Source organism: Agelaius tricolor, unplaced genomic scaffold (assembly GCF_023055355.1).
Source record: "Agelaius tricolor isolate 1412-34295 unplaced genomic scaffold, bAgeTri1.0.p SCAF_2, whole genome shotgun sequence".
Classification (NCBI taxonomy): Eukaryota; Metazoa; Chordata; class Aves; order Passeriformes; family Icteridae; genus Agelaius; species Agelaius tricolor.
The window spans coordinates 22739531-22756752 of record NW_027269262.1 but is presented as its reverse complement, the minus strand read 5'-3'; the positions used below and the strand labels follow the sequence as shown (position 1 = coordinate 22756752).

Below are 17222 nucleotides of genomic sequence, written 5' to 3'. Positions count from 1 at the left end.
CTTTGGGCTCTGCTGGAAATCATGCAAAGCTCCTTTACATCCTGAAATGTCTACGTCTTCAGGCAGCATTAGAGTATTTCCTTTCCATCTGCCTGTCAAGAAACAAGCCATGGTAATTAATGCAAGTGACATCCTTGGGATGACCACCACATTCAATGAACAATCTGAAGACCACATACAGATTCCCATTTGCAGAGAAACGAGTTGTCTATTGTGTTAAAAGCAAGCATCAATGGAAACATATCAGGCCCACACCCAAAATTCTTCCACGGTCTAAACAGCTTCCATTCCTGGTTTAAAGCCTTATTCTTTGTTCAATATCCAGTAACAGTTAAACTGATACTATGGTCCATTAATATCTGAATTTCTTTGAGACAATGGAGATGTCAACACTTAAGTCAAAGAATGTGAATTATGAAATACAGAAGAACTCTGCACAGTTGTCCAGGACATGGCTTCATCAGTAATGCATAGAATGAAAAAGTCACTTCCCTCTGAAGCCTGGGAAGTTGTTGGATCTTTTCTGCCCTGAGAGCACACTGCTGCCATACACCAGGAATTTTCTGATACTCCTCTGCAAAGCAGCTTTCCAGCCAGCCAGCCCCAGCATATTACTAGCACAAGAGGTTATTCCAACCTAGGTGAGAAACTTGGCATTTTGTCTTTATTGAACTTCACAAGGTTTTCTTCTTCTCTTTTCTCCAACCTGGTAATAAATTTCTGAACAGCAGCACAATCTTCTCGTGTATGAGCCAGATACACTATTTTATCAATCTGGTGTATCCTCTGAGTTTTCTATCAGCTGCAAACTTGCTGAGTGTGGCTCAGTGTCCCATCACTGAGATCAGGAACAAACACAAATGTTCAACCACACAGGACACAATAGAAACCCTTGGTGTATACTATTAGTGCATAGCCTCCAGGTAGGTGTCATTGTTGCTGACAACAGTCCTTGGGCCCAGCAGATCTGACGGTTTTCAGCCCATGTCACTGTTCATTTATTTCTTCCATACTTTTAAAGATTAAGTATGAATAGATTATGGAATGCTGTCAAAAATCTCCCACAAAGTCAAAATAAATTACACTTGTTGCTCTTCCTTCATCCTCCACGGCCATCTTATCTCACCATAGAAGGCCATCAGGCTGGCAAAGTTTGTCTTCTCCTTCATAAATCATTATGACTACTCCCAGTCACCTTCTTGTCCTTCATATGTTTGGAAAGTGTTTCTGGGAGGATTTTCTCCATCATCTTCCCAAGGACAGAGGTGAGGCTGACTTGACTGCTTGACTGTAGTTCTCCAGATTATCCTTCTTGACAGCAGGGATGATGTCTGCTTTCCTCCAGTCCTCAGGAAACTCCCATGATAGCCATGACCTTTCAAAGATAATTATTAGAGATTTTAAATCTCACATAATTAGTAGGTAAGTAGAATTTTTAAAGTAGATGATGGGCAGGTGCCATGATAAAGAGGATTGGTATAAACTCCTCCACTCTTCAGTGAGCAAATATGGCAGAAATGCACGAGAAAGAGAGAGATATCACATTCTGTTGCACGAGAAAGAGAGAGATATCACATTCTGTTGCTGGAAGAAAGTATTGTCTAGAAGATAATTCTGAAGCTCAAATCAGCTGTTTATTAGCACTTGATCAGATTTGTTCTTGCATCTGTAAGAGAGTCCACACCACAATAAAAGGAAAGGCCCTACTTGAAACATCCTGAGACTGCTTGATAGTCACAGACCAATAAGGAGATGCCAAAGAATTTCATATTACCACAGTCATGATGAGTGAGCCCAGGTTTTTTGTCACTAACAGCAGCCTGTGCCCTAAGTCAGGAAAAGCAGAATCAAAACCAAGCTAGCTAGTAGCTGAAAACACAGGAAATAAAGCCTAGAGCAAAGCTTAAGAGAGGAAACTAAGTGATGTCAGGGAAAGATGCTGAACTGTGGAACAGTCTATTGGAAGTAGGAAAAAAAAAAGATTTGCAGTCTAACCGTTCTCTGAGTACATAAAAAATACCTATAAATGGATAAAGGAGGTAATGTACTACAGTCACACACATGGGTAAACAAAGTTGGGTAAACACGGTAAACAAAAAGTCCCAGAAACTATGGGTTTTACACTGAATTTTCTCTTCAGATTACATCTGTAGGAAACACTGTTGTCATTGGTGCTGTAGTTACCCTTTTGAGGTGTAAGTGGCTTGTTAACTCCACAAACCTTGCTGATTGTAATCTGACAACCTAGAGGAACAATGGATAAGAAAAACAAGACATGCTTTGAGCAGCTCCTAGAATAGAAATGTATAAAACCATAAGGAGTAATTGCCTCATGTACATGCTTTTAAGATAGTGATATTTAGAATAATTAGAAGGCAGATGTTCTAAAATTCACTGTGAATTTCAATAGACCATGCTATCAAGGCTGACTACAAATATATAAATGGATCAGAGTTGAGTAAATTAGATTTCTCTGTACATTAAATTAATTTTGCTCAGCAAACCTTCTTTAATTATTACTTTGACTGAAAGAGCAGCAGCTACAAAAGCTACAACTAAAGTTTCATGGAATTTGTTAGGTTTAACACATTTTCTTTTTCAAATTGATATTGCATTAATTATGGTTTTGAGAATGTATTCTATTACTACCCATAAATTATTACAGAACAATAAACACAATCTATAGTATGTCCAAAAATATTATATATTCTTGCTATCAAAGTAATTACATATATTTGTTGAGATATTTTACTTTATTTAAAACTCATTAAGTGATAAAGGCAACTTTTACCTAATAAACCAACTACAACAAAAATCCATGGTTACCTTCTGATCCACTGAGCCAAAGCCTAGGGTGCTCCTCCACCTTGGCCCTTCTCTTTCCTTTTTGTTTCTTTTGTATTTTGTTTGTTTATTTCTCCTTACAAAATGAACACCAAGAAATACTATATCAGAAAAGACCACTTGTGAGAAACCACCGAAAAAGCACCGAGATATTTTCAGACAAATATTAGAATGATATTAATGTTTTGTGAAAGTGAAAAAAAATGCTGAAAGATTGTTCAAATATTCTAGGGCTTACCTATGCTAGTTATTTTGCTGAAACAATCTCTAACTACTCCAATATCAACTTTACGCTTATTAAAAGTAGAAAACGTACAGATGTAGGGAATTCAAGCAGGTGTCCCTCATCTTCTGGCTCTGAAATGGCTCCTTTTTGCTTGAAACAAGAAAGGACTGAAAGACTACTATTGGTACCACAGCAAGGCTTGAGTAGAAGTTGTCTGTCCACTTCTCTCTTAGTACATAATGAAACAATAGCAACCTTTGCCTATAAATGACTATAATGCCATTCCTTACACACTCTGTTAATACAATAGAAGTAACAGTGTAGTAAGGGACCAGCAGCAGGGTATTAGCTGATGCTTTCTAGAGCTTCATTCTTCTTGCCAAAGCAAGTTCTAGTTTTGTTCTTTAAAATTCTCACAGAGAAGGGATCTAGCACAACTTTTCTCCCCCACCACCCCTGCCTTGTTTACACCCCTCCAAATTACTCTCTTCTTATTTATTTTCATTTTCTTAAAGACGTAAAAAAAGCTCACTAATGACATTTTCTGTTTTGGAAAAAAAGTCTCTGACATCACATAAAATATGTTTTTACTTGTTTTGGAAAAAAACAGCTGAAGTCAAACAAAAGTTAACTTTTATGCCACCCATGCACTGAGAGCAGTGTAGCAAGAGCTTTTTGCTTAAGCAACATGGAAAGGGCTACATGCTCTAGGAGACAGAGTACATAAGCAACCAGGATCCTATTTTCATGCTTGTTCCTGACCTATTTTCAGCCTCTCTTGACTTGTTTTCCCTTCAGCAGTCTTGTTAGATAGGTTTTTGAACTTTTCAGCACAAGGACCATCTGTGAGAGTGTTTTGGACAGCACAGGTTCAACAGGGCTGTGATCTAAGTATGGTTGTCAAAACACTGATGTGATACAAAATAAAGAGCCACCACTATGTTTGATTGCTTAGATGAGTCCAGTCTGTTCCTCCATCTGCATTCTTGCATATGGTCTCTCATACATGGTGCAGTTAATGAAGCTGCAGCACGCAATTTTCTAAACTTGCCCGGGGAGGGAGTTGGTTACAGACCACTCTGCAGAGGCAGAGAGTGCTGGAGCACAGTCCAGCCTGTGGTTCTGTTTGTTATTGTAAAGAGTCACAGATGGACTCAGGAGTGTTGACCTCACTCTGTATTTCAATGTGAGAAACACTGGGATATTTACAGCTAGCTTCAAGGTCCTGCTCTAATTTTGGGCTAAGGTCCAGTTCCATAACAAAATTCACCTACTGAAATTCAGTATCAATAAGAAGCAAATACACCTCCACTCAAACACTGAGAAGTTTGGTTTCCTGTAGGCAGAATGATAAGAAAGTTTGAAACAACAACTGCAAACAGGAGTGCTGAAGGAGCCTCCTGAAGCTTCCACTGTGAGCTAGCCTGCATCTAGAATTAGCAGCTTCAGGCCCTTCACAATATCTTTTTTGCACTATAAAACTATTTCAGGGGTAAAATAGTATCATAAACTAGAGCTTATCAAAATAGAAAAAAAAATTAAAAAGGTAAGAACAGAATTCATAAGGCCACAGCTATTTCCATGATATTCTATTGAACCCATTAATGACTGTTTCAAGACAACCAAAAAAAAAGTCTATTCAAAAAAGGAAGCCTGCCTGGCAGAAATAAATAATAAAGAGATAGAAAGTATTGCTTTATATACCTTTTACACTTTGGGTAATATTTGAATGTCATATTTAGGTACTATTAAAAGCTCTGCATACATCCTCAAATTTCAGAAGTTTTGGATGTATAAATGCTCAGACTTTAAATTGCAAGTCCCTTTTATTCTTATCTTCTACACATGCATGAAAAATGTGAAGATTAAAACATCAGAAATGTTGAACAATGTTCTATAAATTCATTCAGCAAGGTAAGTCACCTTTTTGAAGAAGCTTCAGAAGGATTCATCTGCAAAAAAGAAAAAGCTTTGTGCTGGCCTTCCTTTCTTCAACTGTTCCTGTGAAATGCAGATGTATAGCTGTGCTTCTGAAATACACTTTATATCTAAAAACTGGTATTGTGAAATCAATCACAAGTCTCTAACCCTTTCCTTTCACAACCCATGGACAGAAGTGCAAGCTTTGGATACCGATAACACAATCAGACATAACCGTTCTTCTCCATGCCTCTTGAATGCACATATATTTATTTGTGGGATATTGCTATTCAAATAAAAGTTGTAAAGTAAAAATGAGAGAGAATTTAGATTCCATAAATTTCCCATCATGTTGTTAGGAAGTGTGGTAGCCACTGGAAACTCAGATTAGAGGAAGCTCTTTATGGTTTTTTAAGCAAAAAATGTTTGTTTTCTTACAGTTAAACAAGAACGCTACAGTAGTTCATAATAGTTATTGTACAACCAACTTAAGTAGAGGGTACAAGAGAGACAGACATCCATCAGGGTCTGTATCAAGGTGCAGGAACATACTTAAAGGTAGAAAAGTCTACATAGAAGTGGTACAAGTTTTCAGTGGATGTTCCCATTCAGACAGAAGCCAGCCTCAGCAGTAAGTGGTAGTGACAGCACCTCACTTGCCCATAAAATCCACCGAGAAGCTTCCATGCTGGAATGATATGACTTGAGACGTGTTTTGCGTCAGCTAATGGAAGCAATATCACTGCAATAAATCTTCTACTATTTCCATGGAGTTTGAGGATAGCTAAAATAATTTTATTTCTGCATCCTATTCCCTTCAATGTGCAACTTACTGTAGATGATGTGAAAGAGTTAGAGACTCGTAATTTACAACACTAGGTTTTAGACAAAACATTTATTTCTGAAGCACAGCTATACATCTGCATTTCAAGACCACGCCACTTTTCCATTTGTTCTGTTCCTCCTGACCAACTTGTCTTTTTAATATCCACCATTCATTCTCTTTTGTTTAGGAAAAACATGAATGCATTGCATAGTATATACAAATTAGACACTCCTAAACAAAACCATATGACCAAAAAACCTTTTATTTCTGTCAATCTACCAACACCATTTAGTTATTAAATCCAAACTGGAACCAAAAGATCACATTTAAGTAAAGATTTATTAGAAAAGTATTTGAAAAACATGGATACTTGAATGCTATTATGAGAATATTAAGCCCTTCAAAAATCAGGAGTCCTTGCTTCTTTATTACAGTATTTTACTGGAGGCACGCTAAATACCTTATGAAAAAGTGAATTTAAAACAGCAGAAGGGGAAGAATAAATTGCTTTATTCCCAAGAACGCATATTTCCATAAACCCAGTAACTTGTTTTAGGAGATCTGTACAACTTTCTAGAGAGCAATTCCATTTGATGACTAGCATACTACACTATCAGGTAAACAAACCTTATACTTCTAGAACTATACTGTTCTACAGATCAGGAATAATCTTTCATTAAGATAAGTTAGCTAAACCAACTTCTATTCTGATCTTTTCCTTCTCTTTCCCACTTCACCACCATTTTTACCCCCACCTGTAACTCACATATTGACCAAGTAGTATAAAAACTATTAACTGCTACTGAGTTTACTTGTCCTGCCTGTTTTTTGATAACAGTGCAATAACTGCATTTTTCTTTAAAAAACCCAATAAAACCAACAAAAACCTCCACCAAACAAAAAAAGCTCAACCAACAAACCAACCAACAAACCAAACCAAAAACCACAAAACAAAAGCCACTGAAAAGCTCACCCCAACTGTTTCATGACAAACGTTATCTTGTGGAATTACTAAAGAATCAAGTGAAAGAAGGCAGAATAAATAGAAAAAAATATTTTTACTAAGGGATATGGAGTAAAACACAGGGGTCCCATGGAATCAGTTGGATTTCTGTTACCAAATTCAACAAGAGTACAGCTGGGTTTTGCCTGGGGGAGATGACAACACTGCATTGCTTTTGAGATTAATGTGCAAGTTGTGTAACATGCATACAAGAGAGGAATTTTTACATTTGACAGAGGTGCAACTAATTCCATATGTGTTTAATACATAAAAATAGAATATATGCATGCATGCATTTCTTAAACATGTTCAAACTCTACTTTGCTTATCTGTGCAAGGTGTTATGTTAGAACTGATGCACTTTAGTAAATAAAACACTCCCAAAAATGTATTTCTGAAGTATTTCTGAAAGTATTTGCTAGAAATTTGCTAGACTGGATCAACTACCTGTGTTAAGAGATTGAATTTGCACATTTCCTAGTCATTGATAACATGACAACATAGCAGTTATGCCTTCCAGTCTGTCCCCCAGTCCCCACATTCCCATCCAGCCTTTTATTAGCCTGCTATAACCAGTATCTCAGATCTCTTCCTTTGCTTTGGACACTATGTACAGTAAAAACAAACCAAAAAAAACCCCAAATGAAAACTAAACAAAACAAACCCCAAAATGTAAAAGAAATTTATATTGCAGACTCTTTGGCTCCTTGACAAACATCATTGCTCCAAGTCTGTTCTGTCAATAGATCACCAACAATCTGTCCTTTGGGGACCTGAAATATTTCCATCACCACTGATCAAAAGCCAAGTAGTTCCTCCCTGGATATTTTTAGGGGGAAGAGAGTCTCAGGCAGAGCAATCCATCAGCAATGTCAGCCTGAGGACTCCGGTGGGCAGAACACAGCTGTGAAGGAAAACCTGCTCCCCCTCACTGGCCAGCTCCCCTCTGAGTAACTACATATAGGGATTTGATGCACAAGCAGGAAAATCAGGTTCTTTGAAGTGGCTTTGTTCAGCCAGCTTTCCAATGAAATGACACCAGCATGTTCAGGAGTCAGAGATGCCAGGTCGTAAAAATCCAAGATGTCCCAAAATCCTAAGAGTAGGTCAAGTTTATGTGGCACTTAACTGTCACCGTCAGGTATAGTGCATTCTTCAAATACCAGTGTTGCACTTGCTCACCAAAAAAAAAATATTAAGTACATAAATTTTATTCTGGAAATCAGACTAAGTTACTTTACATATCTGTGTAAAATTTTACCCACTCTAAGCTAAATTGAAGGCATTAAACATAATCAAAACCTGGAATTTTGGTTTACCACACAAAACCAGATGTCTCCTCTGCTGAGTTCAAATACTGTTTTTCTAATACACATGAAATAGAAGAAATATTTATTACTCACTACAAAAAAAATTCACGTCTCTTACTGACTGGAAAAAAAAAAAACCAACACAAAAAATAAAACAAAACAGCAAGACCTATACATGCACTGTATCTCGACAACTTAGAGATAGAAAAGTAAGAATTAATAAGCAGATTACTCTGGGCTACTTTTACATATAAGGTATTTATGGAGAAGGAACATGTAAGCCAACTAATCAAAACTCAACCTCAGGAAAAGCAAAGAAAAAATGCAAAGCTTACATTTTACACCATAGCTTTCCACTTCATTCACATACAGTGCTTGCTGAACAGATCTATGCTACATAAGATACGTGGAATATAAGGAAATGTTTGTTCCTTGCTGAAATGAGGAGTATTAGCCATCCTTTGGGCACTCATTATGAGAGTCTGCATTGAGAATTAAGTGCATAAGATCCCAGTGGAAACTGGGAACTTCCATGGTTTGACCAGAATTGCATGCTTCGGAATTTTTTTAATTGAAAAAACTATGTAATGACTCATATTAGGGAGGCCTACATACCTAAGAGTATTAAACAATTGCTTATCAGAATAGTGCATTATGCTTCACAAATATACCATGGCTTCATGAAACCAAAGATTTTTTTGGTACCATGAGTCTGCTTTTAATGCCAGTTCTTAAAATGTGTGATTCTAAATTTACCCTTTGATTAGACATGCATGTTTCTAATTAAGCTCAACCTGTCCATTCTTCTTTGAAGAGATTAAAGTCAGAGTCCCCCAAGACTCCTGAGGCTCTGTGCAATAATTTACTTGTTCTTGGTAAAGGCAATAGAAGTCAGAAGTGAAAAATAAGTGCAATAAGCTGCCAAGCTTGTCAGAAACACTTTCAACCAAAAATACATACTACTGAATCTATAAAATCTGTAAGGGACTATCATATTTATTATGGCAGAAAAAGAGGAATTGGTGTTGCCTATCTCCTACGCATTCAACTGTAGGATGATGTAAGTCATCAGTAAAACAAATGTATGTGCAGTAGCTAATCCTCAAGGTCTCTGGCAGATTGCAAGCCCTTTTTTTCCCCAGAATGGACCAAACTTTATTGTCTGAAAATCATACAGGCATAGCTGAGAAGGATCTGGAATTAACCTGGTGAGCTGTAAGCAGGAGAGGACTTCCAAACCTTTTACTCAAAATTCTTCTATTGGGAAGGTTAACACAGTTAAATGTCAGAAGTAAAGAGAACAGAAACCAACAGTCTTCTGTTGCTTTAATTGCAATGAAAATTTTGAGAATGCATTCTATATTTTTGCCACTTACAAAGAAGAAATGTGTAGCAGCAGCTCTCTGACCACAGAGAGAAACACAACTTTCCTAGGCATCATTCTGGGAAAAGGCTGTGAGAAGATCAGAGACAAGAATGAGAAACAATTCTTATCTTAACTCGCTGCACCTGCTATTGTGAAGATGTGGAATGTGTTGTGGAGATTTGTTTACCAAAGGGTAGTTTCTTAATTAGCCAATGGTGATGGTGTTTTCATTAAAGGACCAATCACACGAGTACACCTGTGGCAAACTAAGAGCAGTGGGTTTCTTAATAATAATATAATAAAGAGATTAATCAGCCTTCTGTAATACATGGAGTCTATGTAAGCTATTACCTGCCTGGGGGCCCCTGCAAAAATAGAGATGCACTATCACACTTCCAAGTTTTGCCCTTTGTACCATCAGATGACATACATCAGCACAGCAGTGGAAATCCACATATAAAATCACATTATTCTTGTAACTCAGGCTTCAAAACCATTTGCAGCAAGAATTCTACAACTCATCAATTACTGTCAACCTCCTTCATTAAAGCACAAACTTTTTAAAATACCCAGAACTTTTTTGTTCTATTCACTGCATTTCTAAGCACACTAGGTCAGACAAGGTTAGGCACTGAACTGAAGGTTCAGGTTACCATCATGTGGTGATCAAGGATAGAGGTGTTTCATAGGAAGTACTCAAAGTATCAAATATGACTAATCATTTTGTTAAATTTTTCAAAATGCTCATACACTAACCTAGATTTTGATTTGTAAGAATTCACTAGACGTACCACTCCATATTTAGTACCTACGATTTTTAGCAGCCCCAACTTCAACTTCCCATAAGACTTCAATTTCTCCATCAGACACAATCTCACCTACTATAGTATCATGCCAAGCACAAATTAGATGATGCATTAGGCACGTTCAAAAGTTGTCTTGAAGCTTGGTTGGCATAAGAAATGTGAGAAAGTGATGGTGTAATTAATGTCTCTAAGTACCTGCTTATTTAAAGAACTGACTCTACAAATTCTGGTGTACAAAACAACAACAAGGTTTGTCCAGGCAAGATTTACATGTTTAATCCTGAGGCATTTTCATTGTTGAAAACCTTTAAGTTGTTATTTCCTTTGATTAATCATTCTCCGACCTAGCTTTCTGCCTTCTCACTCTGCTTTTCACTGAATATGAACATCCACATCTAATGTCATGACATTTTTCACACAAAAAAAGAGCATGAAAAAGCTTTTGCCTTCCCATATGCCAAACAGGTAAAGCAACAGTCAACCTCTTGTCAAGAAGAATAAATTTTTCTGAACAAGCAAATTTGACTGGGAAAACAACAACAACCTGCTTTTGAAGAAACCTGAGCCAACATCCCAGGATTTGATTCATTTATGCCATCTTCATAAAAGTTACTCTTTACTCACGTTAATCTAAAACCATGTCTACATTTAAAAAACAAAAAACCAAAACAACAACAATAACAAAACTAAACAAAAAACACCCAAAAAACCCACCCCAAACGAACAAACAAAAAACTATAGCCACTTATAGATCAGCTAGCATATCAGAAGCATACAAATTCATGAATTCCAGCATTTAGGTGGAAAACTGTTAAGAAAAACTAAAAAGTTCACATGTCCTGTTTATAACATCCAGTGCATGTTTTCTTGCCTTTCAGATACCCAGCTTCAAAAATTGTAGAACTCTCTTAGGAAGCAGGAATTAAAATACCTTGCAACTCATTATCTGGAGCCTTGAGTTACCTCTCAGAGCATCCTTGCTAGTCACCCTTCCAAACTGCTTGCTGGTTCTGATGGAAAGCACATACTTTTACAGGATGAATATTACAACCCATAGTCATCCTAGTGGAGCTAAAAGGTACAGCAATTTTCTACCAGCAGACTGAAACTTATTCGTAATTATTTTCTCAAGCATCTTAGTAATTTGAATGAAGTTATCTAATATAAATCTGATATAACTGAATGTGTAAGGGTTACGTCTTATTCAGTGGGTTTAAAACAATCTAGAATCCCATCAGAATATATATTTACACTACCTATTTATTTCCCTTGGCTCCCTTCAAAAATTCAGCCTTAAAGGGGTATCTTGGCTACATAATTGAATAACAACTGACGGTATTTGAACAGGAGAATGTATCCATGGCTGAAAAAAGAAGATGTTTATGTTACATTAAGCAGGCAAATTTAAGTTACACTGTCAGTAAAAGTAATTATCTTGACCAAAAGGAAGTTGCTCTACTGTGAAGACTTTTGGGAGATGAAGAAATCAATTGTAAATTTGGCAAGGAAAAAAGAGTGGAAGACAAAAACATCAAAAACATAGGAGGGGAAAATGCAAAATCTTCCCCTGCAGAAAGTTTTATGTAAAGCCCCTTTGAGTCTCAGATGTTCTTGATTTTGGATGCTACAAGTCAAACTCTACATATTTGTGGCTTCTTTAAATGAATTAAAACAAGTGGAAAATAATAGTTCATTATATAGTAGAATTATTACTATTAACACAATAAACCAATACAAAATGTAACATCTAACACAGTTATTTTATATATATGAGTTTTAGAAAGTTAACACCATTTTGGCAGCTCTGAGAAGTACAAAGTTTAAAAGTGTCATTAGAAACCTGGGGGGTTTCTTGGGGGAGTTTAGGTTGGGTAGTTTTTTGGGGTTTTTTTTCAGAAGCTTTAATAAAATAGGCAGCAACCAAAAGGACAAGACAATACATTTTGTTCCATGCTTTATATGTCTTATAAGTTATTGCTTATTATTATAATAGAATTTTGTAAAGTAGAATAGGCAGATTAAGGGCCAGTAGGATGCACTAGAAGTTACCATGCCAATAGCAATTTAAACAAATATTAAATGCTTGCTCTCATAGATAATGAAATGTTTCTCTGCTTCTTAGTTCTTGACTAAACTGGCAGTTTATATAAGAAAAAAATCTATTAACATGGCAACTGGTTTACATAGAAACAAATAGCATATTTCTTTTTCAATACTATTGAATTTAAATTTTGTCCAGCATAATGCCAGACAATCTGGTCAGGCAATCTGCTTTTACAACCCATTCACTACACAAAGTTAGCACATCCCGAGGGGACAGAAAGAATTGTTTCAGTGTGTCTTGGTGCATTCAGATTTCTTTCCAGGTGAGCCTAACTACCAAGAAGCCATCTAGCCAAAGAGTTTTGTGGTTCTGCAGTGTGTGAACAGAGGACTACTTACCTGTCCTGCACAGAGACTTCCTATTCATAGGAGAGAAAATACTTTTCCCAACATACCCCCATTAAAAAAGGCCAAAAATACATGTTTTTCCTGGTATAATATCTTCTGTCATGACACAAGCAGTCTCTTCTTTAAGCAAATGTGGTTTAGTCCTATTTGAGAGTCATTCTGTCACTTAAGAAATTAATTTTCCATATTTAAAACTGCTGCCTCTATTAAAGTATCTTGTTTACTTGTATGTATTAATAATTCTACTACTAAACTTAATATTGTGCAGGTAAAAAAGCATCCAAAATTCATTCTCTAATAGGATCTTACTGGGAACTTCAAAGAGAAAAAACAATCACTTTCATTTTTGTCAAACCTCAGCTGTAACTTCAAATATCAAACTCTTCCTGACTTACAAGCATAATCAACAAGCATCAAAACCATAGGTCCTTATTTAAGTGAAGAGTACTGTAATAATGCATTTTCCTTATCTTGCTGATACTCCTGAAAACAGTTGCTTCTGGGATAGAAACATATGCTTGAAATCCTAACAAAGATATGCCAGAATTTCCACAAGTGATCAGCTCTAAAAATCATATCACACTGAACCATGAAATAGAAAATGTACCTGAAATTTAGTGCAAAATTTAACACTCATGAGTTCCGCTGATTCTGTTATCTGCTCCATTTACATGCCAATCTACACCCCTACCTAAAAACGCTTTTCTTAAAACGCTTAAAATAAACTACTCCAGCACTTCTTTCGTAGCATAAGTTGATTTTACACGTGTCTTGAGCAACAAATACTCAACACCAAACCATAGTCATTAAATTGCTACCATCTATCAGCAAAGGTAAATTATACAAATCAGAATTATGCAAAACATTTTTTTTTAGTTGCTATTTCTATTTTGTGCAACTGTCTGTTAGAGTTCATTATGTGAGGATCAAATTATCTTGGTATTGCTTTTAAAAAAACCCCACAGCAAAAGTCAGAGGCTTGTGTCACTGATGAGCTATTTATTGCTTTTAACATCTATTAAGGCACCTGACAAACAGAACTTGAGAATTGTTGCTGGAGTCCTCTCCTAAAAGCATCTTTCTTACAATCCACAAAAAGTCATGCAACTGGCATTTGGAAATAAATACTTAGCTTCCTACCAGCAGCTTTGGGGGGTATTTCCCTCGGTAGGTATCCATAGCACAGCCCGCTACTCCTTTTTTTTCCCCAAGCCTCTCTTATATAACAGACTGCAAAAACCATCTCTGAACAACGTGATCAAGATGTGATCTCCTCTTTTGGAACTACAACATTCAACGTAATCACATTCAACCCAGTCCCGAGCTATTAATCAACTTCTTACTAATGACGATGATCGATCGCAAGTTCTCTGCAGTTTTGCAGCTGATAGTCAGCCAAGGCTCCCAAAGGATCATGTCATTCACAGACTGAAAGGAGACAGCTTCACCAACTCAGCTCAGAAATTAGTCTTACAAGGGTATTTGATCATCGTATAATGTTTTGCTTAAATATCACAGTCATTCCAGGTGGTTTGGGTTTAGTATTGGGGCTCCTCCCCAGATAACCTGTGTAAAGGCAACAAAAGCCCTAAAGCCACTTGAGTCTCAGAGGCCCACAAGTAGGATATACAGCAGCTTTCTCTGGAGACCTGCCCTTAACCCCTTCGTGCCACATCATTTATACACTGCCAGCTAACTAGGCTGTCTGAAAAAGATAAACCCAGCCTACATGAGTTACATAATCAGTTTATTTTTTAAGACAGGATGAATATATCCTGAAGTACAGAATGATTAAAGATTTTTTTCCCCTCTCTTGATTTTGCAAGAGACACAACAGACTTACATAAACTCCATATAATTCTGGGTTGTCCTCCCTCTGTCTTGAGGTACGTAAGTCTTGACGTACCCTATGGAAAGGTTTGCTACAAAGCACAGCTCAGGCTGACTCACTGTTTTCACTTTACATATAGGCTACCTATAAAGACTTTGAAAATAAACCTGCAATGTGAAGTTTTTACTTTACCTTGTTATTGCCAATAAAAAGGCATACACGTTTTAAGGGGCACAGTCATCAGTTACTACAGCCACTAAAGTTAAGAGCTGGGTGTTCAACAAAGAAGCCTAATAATTTCTAAATATTTCTTCTAAGTTTTGGATTTTTCTTTTCTGTAAAGCATAGGGTTAACCATGACACCCTGAATCCAAACAAAGCACACCCTAACAAAGTATAAGAAAATGTAACAGCACAAGAAGCTGTATTACACTCTTCCGTGTATTCGTCCTTCCAGTCCCTCCAGAGGAAATTTAACATGGTTTCTAAAATTATCCCTCTAACGGGTTTTTTCATTTTTCTCCAAGATCCCCGGCCAGATGAATTTGTGTATTACATGTACTGCCTGTGCCGCTGCACCTCCTTCTTCTGTGGTGACTTGATTCAGCTGAAGCTACGATTTGACCGATCGATGCAAGCACATTACACACCAGAATAAGAGTAAGGTAAGGGTAAAGGAAAGAAAAGCATATCTTCTTTCAGCCATTAAATATAGATCAACGAAACATCACAGCGCACATCGCGGCTCCCCTCCCCACCCCCTCCGCCCGCTCCTCGAGCGCAGGATTTCGCAGACGGTGGCTTCAAAGGAAGAGCACACACCCCACACACCCCTCCGCACACACAGACACACAGACACACACACGCAGCGCAGACACACAGAAACACGCAGCAGCCGTCGCTCGGAGCCGCCCCAGGGCGCGGGCTCCGCGCAGGGCCGGGCGCTGCCCCCGCCCGCGGGTCCCCGGGCCCCTTCATCTTCTTTCTCCTCTTCTTCCTCCTCCTTCCCCCTGGCCCATGACTTCACCGCCGTAACGAGCACATTAGTGCAGGGCGCCGGGAGACACTGTGCCGCGGATGCCCTACATAAGCAACGACTAACGTAGCAAGAAAGGGAGGAAAGCGATGGAGGGGGGAGGCCCGGGAGAAAGAGCCATGAGGAAATAACGCACTTTGTTACCTTTCGGCTGAGGGCATAAACACCGCTCCTTGCAGCCCAGCCCAGCCCGGCAGCCTCGCCGAGGGGAGCAGCGCAGGACCCCGCACCAAGAAGAAATATCACGCAGGCGGGAAGGGTGTGTGGGGGGGAGGGGGACGGACCTGGCACCATTACGGTGCCTGTCGTACTCACCGATCGGCGCCGATTCAGTCTGCTTGCTCCCAAACATACACCAAAACCCAAGAGCAAATCCTCAGTCCGCTAAGCGAGAATGAAGCGGGGGAGCGGGGCGGGGGGGGGGGCGAGCGACGGCTCCGGGCTTCACCGCAAGGTCCTGACCTTGCCCAGCTGCTGCATCTTCGGCTTGCCCCCCCCCCACGGCGTGCGTGTCCGCCCGTGTGTCCCCGTGTCCGTGCGAGCGCGCCGATCCGGCTCCGAGGGGCTCGGCCGCAGGACAGCTGCCCGCTGGCTGCCGGGGCGAGGAGGGCTCGGCATCCACCGCCCCGCCGCTGGGGCGAGGCGCGGGGCCGCTGCTGCTGCTGCTGCTGCGGCGGCGGCGGCTGGGGCAGGCTGCGCGGCGGCGCCGTAGCGCAGCGCGCCGGGCGGGCGCACCGGCCGCGGGATGTGGCCGAAGGAGACACAGCCGCCGCCGCAGCATCTGCCGCCGCCGCGCTCCCGCCCGCCCTGCCTCCCTCCCTCCTCCCGCCTGCCTCCGCCCCTCCCTGCCCGTCCCCTCCCCAGCAGGAGCGCGCCCGCCGCGGCCGAGCAGCCGGCGCTGCTCGGGGGGGACACAGGGGGGCGGGCGGCCCCGCCACCGATGGGGCGCTGCCGCCTGTGCCGGGCGGGGCTGAGGTAGGGCCGCGCCGGGTCCCCCAGCCTCGCCGCAGAGGGGCGCGTCCCCGTGTTCCCTCAGACCCCCGCGGCCGGGGGGCTCTGATTTACTGGGGAAGGGGAAGCAGGGCTGAGGGCACAGGTGTGGGAGCGCACCCGGGGGCGGGGGTCCTCGGTGGGGTGCAGCCCCTCGGCGGTGACCGCGGCTCCCGCTGTCATGGGTTGGGAACTTGAGGTGGGCCAGCCAAAACGGTGAGAGCAACAGGGAAGCCAGAGCTCGTTCTCCGGCTCGTGTCTACCTCGGGTCTCTCTTCCCATGCTTGGGAAACCTAGGTGGAATTCCTACCGTGTTTTCAGAAGTATTCTTGCGAGCAAATAGGGTAAGGAATATGGAAGTCATGGTTTACTCCTGCGCACGCTTAACCCTTCGTTGAGAAACTTGTGTGGAATGCAATTGCAGCACTCACCTGAAAGTTGCCACTCCACGGCTCCTTTCAACTCGCCGCCGGGAGTTTTGGTACCTGAACAATGCCACCCAATTTTTTGGGGTCGTTGCCCGGGGTAACCTCTGCTAACTCACGCTCGCAGCGGGCTGAGCATCAGCGCGGTACTGGGGAAAGCCAGAGGCGCGGCCGAGGCGCTTGGCCAG

At 40.3% G+C, this 17222-nt stretch overlaps 1 protein-coding gene across 6 annotated transcripts in view; it reads right to left on the bottom strand.

Moving 5' to 3' along the window:
* The window catches only part of CTNND2 (catenin delta 2), a 637583-nt gene extending 621171 nt beyond the window's left edge, over positions 1-16412 (bottom strand). For 5 of the 6 annotated variants that reach the window (XM_071454171.1, XM_071454196.1, XM_071454180.1 and 2 more), the window contains exon 1: positions 13893-14020. In XM_071454171.1, the coding sequence (XP_071310272.1) occupies positions 13893-13995 (103 nt within the window). In that variant the 5' untranslated portion in view covers positions 13996-14020. Of the gene's footprint in view, positions 1-13892; positions 14021-15934 lie in introns of those variants that run through there. The other variant, XM_071454189.1, reaches the window with a different exon arrangement.
* Between the last annotated feature and the right edge of the window lie 810 nt (positions 16413-17222).